This window comes from Oryctolagus cuniculus, chromosome 15, assembly GCF_051225735.1.
Source record: "Oryctolagus cuniculus isolate XC-2025 breed Fujian yellow rabbit chromosome 15, ASM5122573v1, whole genome shotgun sequence".
Taxonomy (NCBI): Eukaryota; Metazoa; Chordata; class Mammalia; order Lagomorpha; family Leporidae; genus Oryctolagus; species Oryctolagus cuniculus.
In genome coordinates, this window is record NC_142881.1 from 54,707,271 (window position 1) to 54,730,411 (window position 23,141).

The 23,141-nt window shown below is 42.1% G+C and overlaps 1 protein-coding gene across 1 annotated transcript in view; it reads right to left on the reverse strand.

Annotated features, from left to right (window-relative positions):
* Positions 1 to 356: 356 nt before the first annotated feature.
* Positions 357 to 23,141, reverse strand: part of LOC127484203 (uncharacterized) — a 187,356-nt gene continuing 164,571 nt past the window's right edge. Inside the window, exons 5-6 of the mRNA XM_089313623.1 lie at positions 8,474 to 8,650; positions 357 to 599 (exon numbers count right to left, since the gene is read on the reverse strand). Of these exons, the coding sequence (XP_089169749.1) occupies positions 8,505 to 8,650 (146 nt within the window). The 3' untranslated portion in view covers positions 357 to 599; positions 8,474 to 8,504. The remainder of the gene's footprint in view (positions 600 to 8,473; positions 8,651 to 23,141) is intronic.

The following is a 23,141-nucleotide window of genomic DNA, read 5'->3' on the forward strand; positions in this document are numbered from 1 at the left end:
TGCAAATACACTAAAGAAAGATCTGCTATTCAGAACGATTGGTATAGGGGTTCCATTGTGTGTGAGTCTTTCCCTGCTGGAGGAACTTATCAGGAAGGCGTTCACTGAGCTCCCATAGTTTGCACATGAGAAAGTAGCTCTGATAGTTGCCACCAAAAGATAGCATGGCTCAGAGAGGTGCTCAAGGAATGACTGCCTGCTGATGACCCATTTCTTGCTCTTCCTCTGCTCTTTTCTGTCATTTCCCCCATGCCATCCCCTACTGTGTCTCCTGTCTTCTACCCAGGTTTGACCAGAGTGTGGGAGTGTATTCATCAGTTTCGTATTACCATGACAAAATACCTGGGGCAAGATACTTACGAAGAAAAACATGTTTATTTAGCTCACTTATTTTGAAGATTTATTTATTTGAAAGGCATAGTGACAGAGAGAGAGAGAGAGAGAGAGAGAGAGAGAGAATATTTCATCTGCTGATTCACTCCCCAAATGCACCTTACAGCCAAGGCTGGGTCACCACAACAGCATAGCACTGGCATCAGCTCAGCTCTAGTGAGAGCCCTCTTGGCTACACTGCAGGTGGCAATGATATCAGGGAGTGCCTGTGGAGAGAGAGAGATTATATCACCCAAACAGGAAGCCAGAGCAAGCTGGGTGGAGCTTTTACAATAGCCCTCAAAAACAACCAAAGGATTGCATGAGAGAGGGCAGCATCCTCAATCCACTCAAGGACCTCCTACAGGGCCCCACCTACAGCCCTCACACTGCCACAATGGGACCTAGCTCCCAACACATGGAATTTTGGGGGAACACTTATATCCAAAACGTAGCAGGGAGGCAAGGAGCAGCCAAGGAGTCTGCCTTCCTTCCTAATTACTGTAGGCAGCATTCCAGGCTGTGGTCTATAATCCCTGTGGATCAGGTCCCACAGCAAAGACTAGGGGACTTGCAGCTTCTTCTTCCAGAAAAATGGTCCCTCGAATTCCACATTCTTGTCCCCTCCTCCTTCTCCTCTGAGGCCTGGGAATCACACGGGTTTCTGCTATTGGTCATTTTAGGGTCTTCCTTGGCTTCTGATGGCTCTTCTGCATCTTCACTGCATACCCAATGCTCTGCATTCAATTCCCTCTGCTTCAAGTACTCTGTTTGGAGCCTGACTCTTATACTGGTTAACTCTGTACTCTTGAGGAAGCGCCTTCCCTTCTCTAGGCTTCATTTCCTTAATTGTCAACAAGGTCAGACAAGTCCTTCCACAGTTCTGCTTCAGCTTCCTGCTGCACATGTGCAACCTGGTTGCACTAGGCCACGTCGTTTTACAATGTTACTGATTCTATTTATTCCTTTAGTTGAAAGGCAGAGAGACAAAAAGACACACAAACATACACATTTCCCATTTCCTGGTTTATTCCCCAAATGCCTGCAACAGTTAAAGTTGGCCAAGGTCAAAGCTGGTAACCAGGAACTCAATCCAGGCCTTCCTTGTAAGAGGCAGCTACTCAACTACTTGAACCATCACTTTCTGCCTCCAAGGCTAACGTTTTCATGAAGCTGGAATGGGGACCAGAGTTGGGACCACCCAGGCACTGGGAGCATTCCTGTGTAGTAACCACTGTACTGAATGCTCACCCCATAATTCTTTACAAGCCTCTTGAGAAACAGTTTGAATCCAGGCCCTGAAGAGGCTTCTAAAATGCCTCCCACTCGACTAGTAAAATTTGTACACTTTCTGAAATTATTAGAAATTATATCATTTTTGACAAATAAACTGTTATCCACACACAGATAAAGTGGAAGCCCAACAAATGTTAATCAGGAGAGAGAGAGAGAAAAGGGGAGTGGGGAGAGAGAGAGAGAGAATGCAAGGAAATGCAAATATCCTGATGTGAAAGACAAGGTAACCACTGCTTGGAAAGTTTAGTTAACTTGCAAAGTGGTAAAGAGACTGCAAAAGCAGAAAGATCTGGGGGATTTCCTGGTTCTGTCACTTTCTAGTTACATGGAATATGACCAAGTTGCTTAATTGCTCTTGGCCTGTTTCCTCATCTATAAAATCTATCCCATATGACTGTATGGATTCATAAGCTAATGCATGCAGGAAAGCTCTTCATAGTATGTATTGTTGACAATTATCACAAAAGCTCACACAGTGAACGTGTAACGGAACCTCTGATTGGAACCATGAATGACTTCAAAACTTGTTCCTCCAGCACTGGACTACTTCTATGAGGCCACATGTACAGCCATCTCTGCTCTTCCTCTCAGAGTCCAGTTCTAGGAACTACCTGCTGAATCACTCCTGACATGGATACAGCAATGAGCAACATGTGCTTCCAGTAGGACCAGGGAGCAACTCTTAGGACACAGGTAGAGCCACCAGTCCTGTATTTTCTACCTCAAGCTCTGATAGAGAACTGGCCCATAGCAGTGGCCTGGCACCAGGAGTGATTTGGAGGTTCCTGGGGTCATGCATGATACCAAGACAACAGTCCCATTGCAGGAAAGAACTTAACACTCAATATTTCAATAATTCAGGAGCTAAGTGGAGGATTTTGGAGGGAAAGCAGGTGGGAGAATGGGTAGAGTGCATGGGGCAGTATTGGCAGAGCCACAGATTTCACTGGCTTTCTCTTGAAGATGGGTGCATCTTGGAGTGAACAAAATATTTTTGATTCCTGGCTGCCTATAAAGAGGATCCTCTAGCTGTTCTCTCTGGGAGGCAGTCTGTTGGGTTTCCCCCACTTAACAATAAACCTTTTCCCTTACTCAGGTGTTTGGTGTGTTTTGTGGTGGCCTTTCCTTTCCTTGGCGCCGTGACTTGGATCCAGGCTCTCCCATCAACTTTGCTCTACCTTAGCTGTGTTGGGATCCTGGATTTCCGCCAACCATAAAACTCACCCCCGGATCTCCTTCTTCGACACTGAATGCTCTGCCATTTCCATCTACACACCGGGCCTCCAAATTCTGAGGTAAGACGTGGAAGTTCTCACGGCAATTGCTACTACAGGTTGTGGTTCTACTCTCTCATCTCAAAGTCCTGGTACTGGGCACCACAACCTCTATGCACACTACGTCTGGGCAACAGTGGGTGTGGGTGACAACTCAACCTCGTTTCCCTTCTCTGGGCTAAGCCCTGGGCTCCAGTGGGCTTGGGTGATGACCCCTACCCTCTGTTCCCATATGCTCTAGTCGGATGGCTGTGATCTTGGGGATGCCTGGTATCCTCCAGTCTTCCTCTATCAGTCGCCATGGAACCTTCTTCATCCTGCATTCTGTCTGATCTTTCTCTCGGTTCTCTCCTCCCTTGACAACCTGTTAAAACAGCAAGTTTAACCCCAATATTTTGGGATCTCTACCACGTCTATGAGCGTTTGGAATAGTGGAAGGATATTTAATATGTCTAAGCCTTCTATTTCCGCTCATGTCCTCTGGCTAAAACTCTCTTAACTTCCAAAGCTCTTGCTAAAAAGCCAAAACTCTGGCTCTCACTGTCTCACTCACTGTATCTCCCCATCCCACCCAGGAATTCTAAGCTCCTACTCACCCTTATCTCAGAACCATCCCTTGTCCAAGAGGTTCCTCTATATATTCCAAGCCTTACTTAGCTTATTTGTAGGGGAAAAGGCTACTGAAAAAAAGAGATAACTTGAATGAGGGAATTTGAAACTGCAGTTTACATGGGCAATAATGGATGCACCAGCACTAGAAATGAGTCTGGTATTGACTGCAATGAAAGCCAGGTGTCAGCACAAAAATTTCAAAACTTACCCCTACCCTTCACAATCAAATAAGTAAAAAATAGTTTAAAAATTAGGAGAGAGAGACAGATGACATTTTAGACATTGGCATTGGCATCCTATACTGGAGTACCTGGGTTCCATTCCTGGCTCCAGCTCTTGACTCTGGCTTTCTGATAATGCAGACCCTGGGAAGCAGCAGGTGATGGCTCAAGTAATTAAGTCCCTGCCACCGACATGGAAGACTTATATTGAGTTCCTGGCTCCTGACTTCAGCCTCAGCCAGCCCTAGCTGTTGTGAGCACATGATGAGTGAACCAATGGATGCAAGATATCTCTCTCTTTCTCTTTCTCAAATAAAACAAGAAATTGAAAAACAAGTTTTTAAAGCTTTTCTCTGGTCTCTGAAGATGCAAGGCCTCAAAGGTAAAGAGCAATCAGTTTGCAGCATTTTGAAGCACAATCAGTTATCTACTAAGGTCATTTTACCCATAGTGGACAGCATCATCACCATTTGACTTGCTTATGCAGTTTGCTGACTTTATCTATGTCCTTATTACCCTCATATACTGCTCATGACAGTCAGGAACTGGAGAGAGAAGGCTCAAAAATAAAGAAAACCTTAATGGGTCCCAAGGCAAGAGTTTAAGTCAGGGAAGTATAGCATTTTTTAGCAATGTTTAGACTACTATTTTCTACCAGTCTGCAAAGTAAATTGATCTTTCCCCTAGAGAGAATAGGAAGCCATGGGGGATGGAGAGGAGAAATAAACTGGGAGATAGAGAATAGAGAGAAAATTAAGGGAAGCATTGTCTGAGGAAATAGTCTTAAAATAGCAAACACACATGTCTTCAATCAAACTATTCCAAATGCCTCTTTCTCTAGGAAGACTCCTGGTATTTCTGGGACCATTGCTCTCTTCTCTAAAATCCATGATCCCCTCTACAGGTGTTTATTGTCTATTGTATTGAAAGCATTAGTTCGAACATTAATCCTCACTTTTAGATTCTGAATTTCCCCAGAATAGGAAAATGTATCTTCCTCCTGTTGGCATGGCCTGTGCCTCTCACTGTGCCTGACAGTAGGGTCTGAGTGTTGATTGCAGAGTGTGCTGTGATCCTCTTATTGTATGCAGGACCCTGTGTGTGTGAATGACTTGTGTCAGTATTGGAACCTGTTAATGTGGAGCAGGGAAGGCTACCATGAAAAGGAAGTGATCTAACTCATCCAGTTAGATCTTTCATTTTCCCTGAAGTATTTTAAAATGATGTATTTGTTTATATTGTTATTTAATAGAGAGAGAGAGAGAGAGAGAGAGAGAGAGCGCGCGACAGAGCTCTCCCATCCATTGGTTCACTTTCCAAATGCCCAGAGTAAGCATTAGAAGGAAGCTGGTGTTAGGCAAAGGCACGGTGCTGGAATTCAATCATTCATTGAATGAATTCAATCATTCCATACCAGACACTCCAATATGGGATGCAGGTGTTCCAACAGCTTCTTAGCTGCTATGCCAAATGACTGTCTCTCCCTGAAGTTTTTATCGTTGTGGCTTTTACTCCTCCAGGAATACAAGCTAATATTGTCCTGTGTCATTTTCACATTTTAAGGATCAGAAAAATATTCTGAAATGTGCTCAAAGCATGAGGATTATTTACAATCCAATCCTAAGGGAAGCACAGACGCGGACGCCGCATTGTTGTATCTGCAGATGCACTGGGTGTACACACTCATTCCTGTGGCACACTCTGAAAGGAAAATGGCTGATGATTTAGGATGGTGATATTGTTTGGTTGTTCTTTTTCAGAAAAAAAAATTGCTTTTATTATGTTTACTATGTTTGTATAGAGATAAATGAAAATATGCAAACAACTATGAAATGGACACATCAGGAGAGAGAAGAAAACAAATATTACACTTAAATATCCAAACTTTCTCAAAGAGCAAGTGATGCTTATCTCTAGCGGCACAGAAAAGAACAGATTCTTTAGAATACCACAGCACCTGACTATGAGAGAATACAAAACACAGGAAATTCACATTCTCTCCTCCCTTTGGGGTTGTGAACCAGGATTTGTTCTTGCCCTTTCAGCAACTCAACTGTGTCCTGGGCAGGGAGAGAACAAGAATTTCATGATCCATTTCTGGCAGATGATGTGCCCATTAGTCATTCATTTTCTCTCTCTCCCTCTCTCTCTATCTCTCCCCCCTCCCTCCTCTCTCTCTTCTTGTCTCCTGTGAAATAAAATATGCTATGTTCCACAATAGCCCCTGGGAACTTAGGATGGCAACAGTTTAATGTCAGTTAGCCTGGTTCAGGGTGTGAATCTTGTTGAAGATCAAATGAACTCCATGGAACTACTGTGGTTGCTAAGAGACATGATATCTTTAAATGTCAATTATCATTCTCCTCAAAATAGCTCAAAAATCATCCAGTGTTTAAGCCTTGAAAGTTCCATGATATGTTAGATTTAGAAGACATGGATTAAAATCCTGACTTAATGATATGCTGGCTTTCAAAAAAACATTAAGTGGTCTGATGTAACCATTATCTAGCTGGATGAACTTGGCTGTCTTCTCCATGAGACTCATTTTTCCTTCTCTGTTCAAAGGGAGTAGTGGTAGGAAACAATTTTTTTTTAATTTTTATTTATTTTATTTCAAAGGCAGAGTCAGAGAGAGAGAGAGAGAGAGAGAGAGAATCTTCCACGAGCCAGTTCACTCCCCAAATGGCTAGCCAGGGCTAGGCCAGGGCAAATCTAGGACCATCCTGGTCTCCTACATGAGTGACAGGGCCCAAGTACTTGAGTCATCATCTGCTGCCTACCAGGTTCATTAGCAAGAAGCTGAACTGGAAGCAGAGTACCTGGGGCTCAAACCAGCACTCCAATATGGGATATGCAGACATCCCAAGCAGTGGTTTAACCCATTGGGCCACAATACCTACCCCCAGGAAACAATTTTATAAATTACAAAACAGGATAAATATATTGGTTTGAACTAAACTTACACATTAGATATGAGAAAACATTGTAAATGGCAAGGGCATCAACACATAAATTATTATCAGAGGGATTCCTGCTCCTCTTTGCTTATATATTATTTTTCTGTGCTTGAGGTAGATATTGCAATCTACAAGAGGTGAACAAGAGGTGATCTGACATCATAAAATAATCTTTAGGTTTTAAAAAGGAATGTAGGAATGATTTCTCAGTTAATTCTTCACTTTACAAAATGATTAACAATGTTCTATTATTACTATACAATATATATTATCATCATTGATGTTATTAAGGACTCATCTATCCTAGATCATTTTAAATGTAATTTCATTCACAAAATGTTGTTTGGAGTCTATTTGCAAAGTCTCAACTATTACAGCACACCAAGTACATGCTAGTTTTCAAGTACACTAGTGAACAAGGCTTTAGAGACAAGATAAGACAGAATTACTGCTTATCCTTCTGTGATATGTAAATGGATGCCTCTACTGTGTACCTGTTGGCATTGACCCTGGAGCCTAGTCACAGATATAGGTAACCTTAGGCTCTAGGCAAATAGATTAATCCCTCCATTTGGTCTTTTTGTCACTGAGCTTCTCTGTACTCATCCTCCAGGCTGCATCTCTCATGCTATGCATCTGGGGTCCCCTAGGTGCCTCCCAGCCTTTGCCCAAGGAGCTTTTGCCATGGTTGCAGTTAGGTGTGGTGCTGGTACACTCTTCTGAGCTCATACTTGAATGAATTCTTGTAGTATTCCTCCTGTGTTTCTGTCCATAGCCATCCTTCAACAAATAACTAAACAGCAGCCACTTGAAATGCAGCTGTTTGTACTTTGGGATTAGACAACTACAGCTCAGAACCTGACAGTGGCCAATTACTCACCCAGAGACCTGAGGAAGCATACTTCAATCTCTGAGCCTTGATTTTCCTAGCCTATAAGTAGGTATAATAATATCTATCACATACTTTTAATATTAAAAGATATACCATTTAACATGGCGCCTAACATAGTGGCAAGCTCTCAGTAGGTTACGAATGTCATTGCTGTTGTTATCATCATTATCATCATCATCATCATTCATGTACAGGCTAAACTTAGAAGAACTATGATCGGCCGGCACCGCGGCTCACTAGGCTAATCCTCCGCCTAGCGGCGCCGGCACACCGGGTTCTAGTCCCGGTTGGGGAGCCGGATTCTGTCCCTGTCGCCCCTCTTCCAGGCCAGCTCTCTGCTGTGGCCCTGGAAGGCAGTGGAGGATGGCCCAAGTGCTTGGGCCCTGCACCCCATGGGAGACCAGGAAAAGCACCTGGCTCCTGCCATCGGATCAGCGCGGTGCGCCGGCCGCAGTGCGCCGGCCGCGGCGGCCATTGGAGGGTGAACCAACGGCAAAAGGAAGACCTTTCTCTCTGTCTCTCTCTCTCACTGTCCACTCTGCCTGTCAAAAAAATAAATAAATAAAATAAAAAAATAAATAAATAAAAATTTTTTTAAAAAAAGAAGAACTATGATCAAGTAAATACCAATTTAGTCCCAGTATAATGAATGCACAATAGGATTTTGTAGAAAAAATTTTATGCATGTTCACATACAAATGTATATGATGTTTTCAAGGACACATGGATAATTATCTATACTCACATAGAAAACTTGAAGATGAATACTTAAATAATTTCTTTTTTACTGTATATGATATTTTACTGTATATGATACTGTATATTTTAATTTGCTATAGATTTACTTACAAAATACTTTCAGCTTGGATTAATATAAAAGCTAAATGGGATCTGTATTCTTTAAATTTTCATCATCAGACTTAGAGAAAAGGAATGGCCTCAAAGCAGTTGAGGGACAGAGAGGAAAATGAAGTCCATGTAGTTTACACATCTGGATGCAGTTCATATATGGAGAATCAAATGCAGCTAAAAAGAAAATGAAGGATGAGTCACTAGTAATGTTCAAAAATTATTTTTAATATTTATAAAAATAACTTACTGAGTGAGAGATCAGAAATTTTCCCATAGCTATGGAAAGAGCCAAGAATGCTAACCTGGAGATGGGAAGACTTGGATGGCCATACTCTTATTCCTTGAAGTCTAAAGGGCCATCACATAGAGGAGGACATTGTTCCCAAGGGATAAGCAAGACCAATAGAGAGGAACAAGAGACCAACTTGGGCCCAACGGGAGGAAGGATTCTTAACCATTTGGGTGGCTCCATAATGGAATGGATGGCCTCTGACTTCCCTAGTTCTCGATGGGTTCAAGCAGGAGCTGAATACCCATGTCTCTGGGTGTAGAAGGCACTTGATTACAATGGCCTCTTTGGTTACAATGACTGCGATGGCCTCTACATTTGAGATTAACTAAACTTTTACCAAGATATCAAATTTCTGTGCTTTGTTGTCTTCAACATTAAGATAGATATAATATCATTTGTCAATACAATCAAATGGGTTTCAAAATGTAAAAGAAATGGATTTCACACATATGCAACATAAATAGATATCATCTTTGAACACTGAAATTACAAAAATATGGAACAAATGAATTTATTCTCAACTTTCTGAAATAACTTTAACATCAGCTATGTAGGAGAAAAATCTATAAAAATACCTTTAAATTCTTTAAAGTCTTTTAAAGATAAAATGGATCATCTCAGAAACATGACAGAATTATGCATGGTGAGTTATATGTTCCAAATATTTCATACATTTTGATGTATAATAATGAATCATTAATAATAATACCATAAAAGTTCCTATTTTAAAGATATATATGCTATATTGATTGTAAAAGCTGTCTTTGAAACCTTATATTTTCTTTTTAGTATTCCTATTTTACAAAAGAGAATATTGAGGTTCAGAGAGATCAAGAAACACGTTTAAGGCCATCCAGCTGAACACAGAGCTAACTCCTCAGCCCTTGCTCTTTCCACTGTGTCATACTTCTTCTCAACCACTTCCTGTCTTGCCTGAACAAACACAGTTCAGCAAAATGCACAAGCAAAGATGACGTGCCACTGTCACACCTCCCAATTAAACCCTATAATTTCCAAGTCTGAGTTGCAAGTCCTTTGGCTCTGCATTTCTGTCTACCCTGCCCAGGAAAATGTTTATTTTGAGATGTGCCTGTCAGAATAGCTGGATGTTTTTGCTCACCTAGTTTGTACATGGACAATGATGAAAGTGAAGGTATATAGTTGCTGCCTCATTTCACAGCTGAGACTGCCCCTGCACCCGTGTCCAATGTGGGGTGTGTTTAAAGGAAAATATTGAGGCTATTAGTAGGGCCAAAGAGGCTATAAATAGAGCCTTGGGCTTCAGCCAGCTCAGAGTGTTTATGTTTGTGGGTTGCGCTGCAACCATTGTTGGTAATTATAGATGCGTGGGTGAGGATGGGTACTGATGAACAGTTCCTCCTCCTGGTTCCCTTTTTGTCTGAACTCATAATCCCATCATAAGGTTCCTAAGGTCCAGTCACTGCTGTATTTCCTGGCGAAACTGAAGTGACTTGGGGTGGGGGTGAGGGTGGGGATAGTAGAAGATGTCAAGGTATCTCATGTCACCATTTGGGTCACCATCCGTGTACTCAATGCTTTCTTTGAAAGAAATACTGTAATGTAACATCAAAAGAAAGTTGCTTTTTCTCCCACCTGTTGATAGTACATGCAAGATTTACCCTGTGTAACAGCAAAGCATGTTCCACAGTCCCTGCAGAAAAATGTGTACAGAGGACTCACAGCTCTCATTTAAGTGATACTCTCCAAGGGAATTTGGTGGAATTAAAAGTACAGTAAATCATTGTGATATGTCATGGCAAACTCTGAAAGAGCCACACTCTTCTTTGGTAACACAAAAGTACATGCCATCTTTCAGCGGTGAAGAGGGTGGTATCACTTCTTCCTGCTTTTCTCTAGAATCATTAGTGTGCCAAGAGAAAGGGTTCGATACAGCCCAAGAACATTCCCTAAGCTGACCATGCAGCCATCAGAACAGTCAGGTATGTCTGATACTATTGAAGTTGGACTGTGCCAAAGATACATCAAAGGAGAGAAATCAAGAAAGAAATGCTGTTGCCTTAAAGGTACACACTTTGGAGAACATTCCTTCCCACTCTTCAACCTTACCTCATGGCTTGGGGTGATAGAAAGTCAACTAGTGGGAAAGACAACTAGGAACTTCTGGGGGAGTGATCTGATTCTATCTTACGTACTTCCATCTTGTCCTACCTTTGCCTTCACTTGCCTAGCTATCAACCTCAGAGATTAAGTCGGTATATGTTCAGCATGTTTGGAGGACTGAGATCACACAGTGCATGAAGCCAACAGGAGAATACCCAGGTAGTGTCCAAGGACAAGGTTCCAAGGTCAACAAAGCATATGTCAGGTTATCAAGAAAGAGCCAGTGAAACAGCCCAGTCACAAAAGGCCACACATTCTATGATTCCATTTAGATGAAACTTCCAGGATAAGTAGATCTACAGAGATAGCAGATCAGTGCTTATCTAGGGTTCAGGGGCATGGGAAGTTGGATAGTGAAGGCTAAGGGGCATGGGGTTTCTTTTTGGGGTGCCAAAAACATTCTAAAATGAATGTGATAATGAATGTACAACTCTGAATATATGGAAAGCCGTTGCACTTAAATTGAGTAAATTGTGTGGAATGAGAATGATATTTCAATACAGATGTTAGGAAAAGGGGTAGGAAGTAATACATCTGGAGCGTGAAGATGTAGAGAATCAGAAACCTGAGGGTGTGGAACAGTGAGACAAGGAACACTGACAGTTTGCATAGTGGTCCTGGGCAGGGGTCATGGTGTTCCCAGGAGAGGTTTCAGGCTGTTGTAGCTACAATTCATGAGTTTGAAAGTAACTGAGATGGGTGCTTCTATAACATAAAAGGCCCCTAGAGATCACGGCAGGATTATTATAGTCTGCTGCTTCCATTCATTCTAAGGAAATGAATCTGTCTAAAGACTAAGCCTAGTCATTTTGGTGATCCCCCTCCTGTGATATGATTTCAGCTATGGAAAAATTGAGGGCTTCTCATTTCCCGAGGTTTAGTTAGAAATTTAGTTTGTTCACTGTGATCCTTTGGATTAATTGCTCTTCTGGGTTGCAGCATGTTCCTAACTTGTATTTTAGTAGGATATTATTCAAAGGCTCTTCAGAGTTTGCCCTCATGGAGTAGAAAAGTGGTTTTGGTTATATTTAAGAGAAAATCAAAATTACTCCAGCATTTCTGCAGAAAGTACTGAATGAGAAGCTATTTGTACAAGGTCTAATTTTATATACATTGACTTGAGATTCCATGTAATACATTGCATGACCCGGTTTCTCCACACCACTCCATCCTCATCTCTGCCTGTCTTACAGAGATTCAGAGCTGCAGCCCCAAATACAGCCCCACATCTTTGCTGATGTCATTTCCTCTGACTGAAACACACTTGCTCCACTCCGTGCTTCACTAATTCCCACTATTCTTCAGGAAGCTTTCTATGAATTCTCACTGGTCTCAGATTCCTTCTCTATGTTCCCTTAGTATCCTGCTTATAGTCTAGCAATATTTTCACTGCATTATAATGGAGTCACCTACCTATCTATTTTTGTCCCCTTGCTCTAGAAATTCATTAAGACTCCTCACAGTGTCTCTCTGTCCTCAACCCCTGGACTAGTTCCTGGTGCCTAATATATATTCTTGATAAATGTATACTGAACACCTTCATCGCAAAGAAGCTATATAGTGGTCACTAAGAAGTCTAGCAAAAAAAAAAAAAAAATTAATGCCATCCTTCTTAAGCCCTAATATGATCCCAATTAACTGGTCCATTTAAAAGGACCAAGGAGTGGCAGGTCATTCTTTATGCTCTCCTTAAATATTTGCTAAACTAATTATATATATTTATATTCTCTGACTTTCATATATCTAACTCCCATAGAGCCAAAATTTTCAATATATTAGACATTTTTACCACTAAATTGTTTCTGCACACATTGAGTTCAGTTGTTCATTCACTGACACTGGAGCTTTCCCATACTGGAGCCCCACAACTGTGCACTTTTTTTTTTTTTTTAAAGATTTATTTATTTACTTGAAAGTCAGAGTTACACAGAGAAAGGAGAGGTAGAGCGAGAGAGAGAGAGGTCTTCTATCCGCTGGTTCATTCCCCAGTTGGCCGCAATGGGCAGAGCTGCGCTGATCTGAAGCCAGGAGTCAGGAGCTTCTCCCTGGTCTCCCACGCGGGTGCAAGGGCCCAAGCACCTGGGCCATCTTCTATTGCTTTCCTAGGCCATAGAAGAGAGCTGGATCGGAAGTGGAGCAGCCAGGACTCGAACCAGCACCCATATGGGATGCCGGCATGGCAGGCAGTGACTTTACCTGCTGTGCCATAATGCCGGCCCCAACTGTGCACTTTTTTAAAAAGATTTATTTGTTTTTATTTGAAAGTCAGAGTTACACAGAGAGAGGAGAGGAAGAGAGAGAAAGGTCTTCCATCTGCTGTTTCACTCCCCAATTGGCTGCAACGGCCGGAGCTGTGCTGATCTGAAGCCAGGAGCCAGGAGCTTCTTCCGGGTCTCCCACATGGGTGCAGGGGCCCAAGGACTTAGGCCATCTTCTACTGCTTTCCCAGGCCACAGCAGAGAGCTGGATGTGAAGTGGAGCAACCAGGACTAGAACCAGCGCCCATATGGGATGTCAGTGCTTCATGCCATGGTGTTAACCCGCTGCACTACAGTGCTGGCCCCAACTGTGCATTTTTATTTTTTAACAGCAGTGCCATCTTGGTAATGGATGGTTCCTGTAATTGTCTAGATACGTGATTGTATTTTACAAAAATGAGTGGGAAACAGAAAGTGCTGATATTAGTGAAAATAAGTAGAGAGGTCTCATCAGTTTAATAAAATTAAGATAAAAATAGAGATCATTAGGTGTTCTATAAGCGGCACAGCTTTATATCAACCAGATGCTCAATGAAGCATGGGTTGATTGTATGTTCAATTATGAAAAAAAAAATCAAAGAGCACAGTAAAATTCTGGAACTATATTGTCAGGTACAGTATGCAACGTAAAAGGCATGGTTAGCATTTTTAGAATTTTTAAAAAATTTCTGGGATCTCTTTTACCTCTGAACCAAATAGCATCCAAGTCTATTGCTTTATATCCATACATTTGATTTTCATGTTTTCAAGAATACACTATATATCAAAGCAAGTGGTGACCTGTGCAGTATTAGAGATTCTTAAAGTCCTTTTCAACCCCAAAAAACGTTAAGAAGAGTAACACTTTAAAAAGAAGTAAAAACCAACTGTGAACAAAATTCAAAGGTTATACCTTGGTTATAGCCTGTTGCTAAATGATTAAAGGCATAAACATAAAAGTCAGTTACAACTATATTAGACATAAATCTTAAATTTGCCATGACATAGCAATGTATTCTGACCAGATTATTTAACCCTACAAACCTTAGTTTCTTTGTAAACTGTGGATAATAGCATTTGCTCCATAGGGTAACTACAAAGTACCTATGAGTTACTATTTTCAGTGCTTGATATGTGCCTGGTATTTTCTATGTGCTTGTAATACAGAAGCTGTTTTCTAGGAAGAAGGATTCTGGAAGAAAGAATGGGAGGAGCTTAAACTTGGCCTACTTCACAGACTATCTAAGGCCCCACTGGATCCTGAGCTCTATTAAATGCGGAAACACTTAGACTTCTTGTACTGCTCCCCGTCTACCCACTAGGTCATTCTGGCTTCTGATGGGTGAGTGGGAGTGTGCTATTTATTCACCTAATGACTTCTTCCAAGTTAGAGAAGTTGGAAACCCTAACAAGTGTTCCGCCCATTACTTCTTTCATTTCGCCACCTCTGCTCTCAGAAAGGTGTGTCTCCTCTGTTACTGTCATAGCTGCATTTTCAGTTTCCAGTTATTTGAGGTGCCAGCTCTTTGAGATCAGTGGTTATTATTCTGTAATTATATAGTTACAAGGACCTGGTTTTAGAATATGCTTGGAAACAACACAGGGGAAGGCTAATTCTGTATGGTGGACACACAACTGGCATACATGCTCATCATTTGATTGCCTCTGATATGGCTATGGCTCTATTTGCATTTTAACAGCATTTTTGTCTAAGTTCTTCTTTAAAGGTTTATTAGGGTACAATTACTTTATTCAATGCTGTTTAACATTTATTAGTTATTAGTGTTAGCCTCTGTATTAAAAACATCAGGAAAGCTTTGTAAGATTGCCTTGGATCTCAAATGTCTTCAGGTGTAAGCCCAGTTACAGCAGAGGCAGAATCTGAACAGGGAAGGGAAGAGACAGCAAAATCATGGAGGAAAATGAAAGAATGAGATGGAAGAAAAATATTCAGGACTTTAATGCCAAAGTGCCTTGCCTGGGTCCTGGAACACAGTGAGAAGTTCTCAGTGTTAAAAATCCACCTTTCTTGTCCTGTCAGTCTACCCTACAAAAGCTTTCATACAAAAGCAATAGTTCTCTTTTGAAGATTGATTCTTTTGAAGATTTTTCCTCCATTTCATAGGCAAGCCTATGTATTCTCTATTGGTACTGCCCTCTCACATGCATCCCCTCCACTCCCCTCTGCCTCCTTCACTATCCCATCTGTACCTCCTCTGCCCTCTGAGGGCTGCCTTTGGCTATGCTTACCAATTGCCCCCATCCTGTGGGTACTCTTACTCTTTACCTCACTGCCCTTCCCAAAGCATGTGACACCACAGACCAGTCTCTTCAACCCCAAACCCTCTTCTCTGTTTTGGCTCCTTCCTTTAATGGCTATGTAAGTTGATGAGCTAAAGGACCTGTCCATGGCTTCCTGCTCTTCTCACAGGACATAGGCATCCTCTCCCCATCCTCTGCACCACCTACATGCAAACATCCCCACTTTTTAGTTCTCTTTTGAGCATCAAATCACATAACCAATTAAAAACAGTAGTCCTCCCTTATATGTGACTTCCCAGGGTTTCAGTTACTGTGGTCATATTGATCATCTTACATCGCTTGTTTCCTTACCATCTATAGTTACTCAAGCCAGAATTCTGGGTGTGATTTTAGATTTCTCATTTTATTTTTTATTTTTTCTTTTTCTTTTTTTTTTTTTGACAGGCAGAGTGGACAGTGAGAGAGAGAGACAGAGAGAAAGGTCTTCCTTTGCCGTTGGTTCACCCTCCAATGGCTGCCACAGCCGGCGCGCTGCAGCAGGCGCACCGCGCTGATCCGATGGCAGGAGCCAGGCACTTCTCCTGGTCTCCCATGGGGTGCAGAGCCCAAGGACTTGGGCCATCCTCCACTGTACTCCCTGGCCACAGCAGAGAGCTGGCCTGGAAGAGGGGCAACCAGGACAGAATCCGGTGCCCCGACCAGGACTAGAACCCGGTGTGCCGGCGCAGCAAGGCGGAGGATTAGCCTAGTGAGCCGCGGCGCTGGCCTCATTTTTCTTTAACTCTCAGCTTCACCCCTCTACTACCTGTCCATGGACTCCTGAAAATGCTTTCTCTAACATTTCCACGCTCCCACTGCCTTCCTTGCCAATCTTCACATCTTCCTTGAATTATTCCAACAGCCTCCCAACACCTTTTCCTGCCTTCTTTCTCACCACTTTCAAGCCCATTCTCCCTACAGCTATCCATGGGACCTTTCTAAAATGAAAGTCTGACAAGGGTAAGTCAGTGGCTCCTATTGCTTACATGATAGAATAAAAACCCAGCGGAGGGGCCTGCAAGAGCTCTGTGATCTGGCCCTCTTTCATCTCTACTCTTCTCCCTTCTCTCTCCTTAGCTTAGACCCTTGACATCAAGTTTCTGTAAGTTCCCCAAGGCATCATGCTGTTCCCTTCCTTACATTTATAATATATTTGCATTTCATCCCCCAATTGGATAATTCTGCTTTCCCACAAAGACCCAGAATTTTCTATCTGTCTTCTCTTACTTTCCCACCCCCTCCCACTCCTCTACACCTCCTTGAGGATCAACCACTTTCTCTGATGGGCTGTGTTCTTTGTGAGGGATCTACCACACTTATATGCCAGTTTTTCCACTAGACTGTGGGATGATCCATTATTGGTCTTTACTCTCACTCCCTGCCCCCCGCCAGCCCAGTGCACAGGTCCTGCCATTAGACAGGCAGAGAATACAGCATTTTGTTATCCATTTAATCAACCGGAACTGAAAGCCCAAGAAGCCACCTTTGACAACTTCAGTTTCAGTCCCAGATGCTCAGTCTGGGCAGCCTAGAGCAGCTTCCTGGGCTCTTTGCCAGTTCAGAAAGAATCCATCCAGCAATGAAGCCATGCACTGTTATTTGCTGAGCAGGAGTTAACAGAGATCCATAAAATTAAGAGCAAAAACAAAAACAAACAGTGATCTCACTAATAGGGTGGCCGTTGTTGCCTTTTGTTCAACCCCACACCCTCCAGACTGTGCATCTTTTTTTTTTTTTTAAGATTTATTTATTTGAAAGTCAGAGTTACACAGAGAGAGGCAGAGGCAGAGAAAGAGAGAGGAGAGAGAGAGAGAGAGAGAGAGAGAGAGAGGTCTTCCATCTGCTGTTTCACTCCCCAATTGGCTGCAATGGCCAGAGCTGTGCTGATCTGAAGCCAGGAGCCAGGAACCTGGAGCTTCTTCCAGGTCTCTCACATGGGTACAGGGGCGCAAGGACTTGGGTCATCTTCTACTGCTTTCCTAGGCCACAACAGAGAGCTGGATCGGAAGTGGAGCAGCTGGGTCTCGAACTGGCGCCCATATGGGATGCCAGCACTTAGGCCAGGGCGTTAACTCGCTGCACCACAGCACTGGCCCCAAGACTGTGCATCTTAAAGGTCATGGTCATGACTGATCCTTATCAATCAAAGCATCAGACAGAGAAAAAAAAAATCCCACTCAGGGATCCTGTGAGACACGTGGGTTTCAAAACATTGCAAATCGTTAAGTGAGTAATGTTAATGTGATCTCAGAATAGTAAACACACCCCCACAAAGATAATGATATTAGTTACATTATCTGTAAAGGAAACAAGAAAGAAAGGCAACATTTGGCTGTAAGAACCAAGGGAGATGTCAGTACAGTAAGTCAGCTTCCACCAGGACAGGTAGATGTGTTTTCTGATTCCCTTTGCTTCACAAGACCCCAACATGAGCACCCACATTCCCATAGCCAATCTTTTCTCGGGGTAGGGTGTGTGATTTGGGGGAAGTGAAGGGAAGCCAGGAGACACACATAGAGGAAGAAAACAGGGGCCTTTGTTTTCTAAAATTGTCACTCACTTTGATTGGGAAAGAGTTTCTTAAGAAATGTGAATGTCCTGCACAGGAAGTAACCCTTCGTCACATGGTGAATAATCAGCGGCGTGCTGGTCAGGGATTGGTTTTTCCCTTCTGTGGTTGAGAAGATGGGTCCAGGCAAGCTTGGACACCTTCCCTAACAGTCTGCTAGCCACATGACTGCACCCAGCACCTCTCCCCTGATGTGTGAGTACCCTGGTCCCATTACTCTAGATGCACATGGAAGACTCACAAAGGCAGAGAAAGAGGTTCTGCACTTTCAGAGGCTTCCCACAGAGCCAGACCAATGTCTCTCCTAGCCCAAATGTCCTTTTCCAAACTGAAGCAGCTTGTAGATTCTTAAGATTAATGCCAAGTACACAAGATGTGATTTCTTCTCAACCTCCAGTTCTCTTGCCTTTGCTCCATCTACCCCTGATGCCCAGTTCTTCCCTAGAACCAGCACTTTCAGGGTTTCTTACCCTGAAAGAAAATAATCAGAAAAAGTAATTCACTCCAAGGTACTGGCAACTCATTGTAACTATTTAGAAGACGGGTAAGTACGTTACCCAATGGAATGAATTTCTAATGGTGAAGTGTTTGGCCTTATCATGAGAGCTGGTGGGATTTTCCAGTGCTTATTATGTCCACAACATCGATCATGACCATTGATGACTACTAACAAGCAGGACCCTGGTCCCTGACATGGGGCTGGTACTTTCATCATGGCTATCAAATTGCCTTTTTGCAGTGCCTGTTTTTTCAAATGCACCAGGCAGAATACATTATACCCCAAGGGTCCTTTCCCCCTGTCCAAAGATACTGAGCATATTCCCACTCCATTTAGGACTTCTTTGCCAGAGAAGGCACAGCTGGAGGAGGGTTGGAGAGATTGTTATCATATGAGCCCTGAGATGTGCCAGGTTTTAAGAGTCAAGACTTACAATGGATACATGAAGGACCTTATTCATTTATTTAATAATCATTTATTAAGTTTATTAAATTCCCATTGGTTTTTCCATTGAAAAAGTTGTGCCAAAGAGCCAAATTAACAAGGTCTCTGCCTCGGTAGAGTTGCAAGCTGGAAATTAGTTTAAACTATTTCTGTCTGACTCCAGAAAGCAGAACTAGGACAAATGGGTAGAAGTCCCAGGGAAGAAGATTTCTGTTCCATGCAACATGCAACCAAATATGGAATGACAGCATCCTGTCCCTGGAGGGTTCTGAGAAGCAGCTTCATGCCTGCGTGTTGCTGAACTAGGTCTACTGTCTTCAACTATCTTTTAGGATATTTTCCAAGGAATCTCTTTCCTGCAGCTGCAGGATATAAAACAGTAGAGCTGCTGAAGCCGAAGTGGTAAGTGTGGAATTTGAAGTTCCTGAATGTCCCTCAGCCCCCAAAGCCTAGTTATCCACAAACCTCTGGGTGATCCGGCCACAGAGCTCCTAGCCTATCCAGATTTTTTTTTTTTTTTTTTTTTGACAGGCAGAGTGGACAGTGAGAGAGAGAGACAGAAAGGTCCTCCTTTGCCGTTGGTTTACCCTCCAATGGCCACCGTGGTGCACTGCGGCTGGCGTACCGCACTGATCCGATGGCAGGAGCCAGGAACTTTTCCTGGTCTCCCATGGGGTGCAGGGCCCAAGCACTTGAGCCATCCTGCACTGCACTCCCTGGCCACAGCAGAGAGCTGGTGTGGAAGAGGGGCAACCGGGACAGAATCCGGCGCCCCGACCGGGACTAGAACCCGGTGTGCCAGCGCTGCAAGGCGGAGGATTAGCCTAGTGAGCCATGGCGCCAGCCTCTCTCCAGATTCTTCTTCTTCCCTTGCTTCCACCTTATCTGGGAGAAGGAAAGAGTTTGGTGAAGCCAGAGAAATGAGGCAGACTCTGGGAGTGTAGGAGGACACTTACTGAATGCTTTTGAGAGCACCAATAGGAGCCAAAGATGTGGCTTCACTTACGTAGACCTGAAAATCATAGCAAATCTCCTCTGGCTACAAAAAAGAATCCATCATCTGGGATCCTGGGCTTTAAGAAAAAGCTAAAGTGTTCAGAAAGACCAAGAGGATCTTGGAGGAAGAAGACAAGAGACCATAGAGAGAAGACACCCACAGGCAACTCACTGAGTCAAATAAACATTCATTTGTGTTATTCAACATCTTCTTTTTTTAACTTTTATTTAATAAATATACATTTCCAAAGTACAGCTTTTGGATTACAATGGCTTCCCCCCCATAACTTCCCTCCCACTTGCAACCCTCCCATCTCCTGCTCCCTCTCCCATTCAATTCACATCAAGATTCATTTTCAATTCTCTTTATTTACAGAAGATCAATTTAGTATGTATTAAGTAAAGATTTCAACAGTATGCACCCACACAGAAACACAAAGTGTAAAGTACTGTTTGAGTACTAGTTATAGCATTAATTCACATAGTATAACACATTAAGTTCAGAGATCCTACATGGGGAGTAAGTGCACAGTGACTCCTGTTATTCAACATCTAACACAAGGTTTACTTCTAACACCAACAAGGAACTCTATGTTTACACCATCCAAGATGGAACAGGTGTGACTCCAATTTGGAGGAGGAAGTTAGAAAACCAGTTTCCCCTCAGTTTCTGTCCTAAAAAGGCCCATCCTCAATGGCTGCAATGCATAGACAAGGAAGCCTTCAATAGCTCAGAGACCTCTGGGCTGGCAGCCACTCACTACCAAAGCACTGGCTGTGGCAGAGGGGAATCTGACAACTTGAAAAAGAGCTTGAGGTCTTTGTGTAGAGTGACCTCACAGATCCTCAAGCTTGTCTAAGCATGGCCTTGCCCTCTTCCCAGCTAGAATTTTCTTGACAGTTTGTGGAAAGCTCATCAAAACCAAGATCATACCTTCTAACTTCATAGTATACAAAGTTGTGAGCTAAAATGAATGAATCACCTTAGTTTGGGTTCAACCAATGATGTTCCAAAGTGTAACATATGTGAGACATGAGTTTGGGGAAGAAGTTGGCAGGCACCACTCAATAGGATTCCAAAGAGTAGTTTTTTCACAAACTTTGGTTTAAAGAAAACATAACAGTTTTGTTACTGCAGGATGTTTCAGAGCCTTGAAATTGCTGGTGTGAATTATGACTCTCCAAGAAAGGTATAAAGTGGTAGTATTTCCTAACTTTATTTGAACTTCAAATATTTAACCAAATTATATTAATTTGAGATTTGTTTCTCACTAAAAAGGACACTATTTCCAACCCATATCAGAGTGCCAGTTTGTGTCCCCCCCACTCCACTTCTAATACAGCTTCTTGTAATGCACTTCCTTGGAGGCAGCAGATGATGGCTCAAGTATTTGAGTTCCTACCCTCGATCTTAGCCAAAAGGCTGAGAAGCAGTATCTGAGTTCCTACCCTTGATATGAGAGATCCAGATGGAGTTCTTGACTCCTGGATTCAACCTGGCCCTGCCCTGGCTGTTATGACCATTTGGGGAATAAATCAGCAGATATATCTCTCTTTCTAATAAATAAATAAATAAATACTTTAAAAAGTAAAATGATGCATTTGTATGTATGAGAGTAAACACAGGCTTAGTTTTCAAAGCTTGAAAAATTTAGAAAAAATAATGAGGCAAAAATTATTCATAAATGTATAACTTCAACATTTGATATGATTTATTCTTCATAAAATATTTGCCAAAATATATAATTTACTTGATACTTTCTACATCCTTACACATTGTTTGAAACATATGATTAATGGCTCTAGTGTGGTCAATAATATAAAGGGAACATACTTCATTAAAAATTATCTTTATGGGATGAATTGGCTATTTATATCATGAATATCTTTTTGTAGAAATCTTTGTTTCTATTTTAGTCTTTTGAGCAGAAATCTATAAGTCCAATCAATGTGTAGACGTGAGTAAAGATTTGTGGGTTCTTAACAAATACCAAATTGCCTTCTAGAGGATTTGCATTATATAAATACCCTCAGGAGTTTATAAAAATGATATTTTGCCACTCTGTCACTAACTTTCAATATTATCCTTTTTTAAAAATCTGTGTTAGAAGCTGGTGTTATGGCACTGTGGGTTAAGCTGCCATGTAACATCATCCCATATGAGCACCAGTTCGAGTCCCAGCTGCTCCACTTTCAATCCAGTTCTCTACTAATACTCCTGATACAGCAACAAAGCATGGCCCCAGCATAGCCCCTGGCAACTAAATAGAAGACTTGGATAGAGTTCTGTGCTCCTGGCTCCAGAACTTTCCACTTTGTCTCAATTTTTCTGTTATGGCCTTAAAAATTTTACCCATTGATTAGTATGGATTTTTTTTTCTTTTTAGATTTATTTATTTATTTGAAAGTCAGAGTTACACAGAGAGAAGGAGATGCAGAGAGAGAGAGAGGTCTTCCATCCACTGGTTCACTCCCCAGTTGGCTGCAACAGGCATGTGGATGCAGGGGCCCAAGGACTCTACTGCTTTCCCAGGCCATAGCAGAGAGCTAGATTGGAAGTGGAGCAGCCAGGACTAGAACTGGTATTTATATGGGGATGCCGGCACTGCAGGTGGCAGCTTTACCTACTATACCATAGTACCAGCCCTGATTAGTGTGGATTCTATTAAGGTTATTGAATGTCCCAATTGTAACAAGTAATTTTCACAATTTGTGTTCACCTTTTAATTTGGACTATGATTCTTTGTATATAAATCTTAACATCAATTTATATAAAAAGTGGCTCTTTTCTTTTTTATTTCTTCCTTTGCTTTTTTGCTTAGAAAAATCTTTTTCAGAAGTCAGATGAATATTCACTAAATTTCCTCTTGACGTTTTTATGGTTTTATTTTTAAAATCCTTCTTCAAAAATATGGTGTGCTGCTTGCTTTTTGAACTGAATAAAACATTTTCTTAATGACTCAGGGTCACAATTTTGAACAGTATTTAAAGTTTTGTGCCATAAAATAGAACACTCCCAGAAGCCACCAAAGTGGGTAGGGCCAATTTTCCTCATTCTCTGTAACTTCAGACTCCTGTAAATGGCCAATTCAGCAGCTGCTTTCTGGCTTCTATCTCTTCTTTTCTATGTTATTTTATTTTTAAAATTTTTTGATTAACACATATCCCTTATACATTTTTGTGGG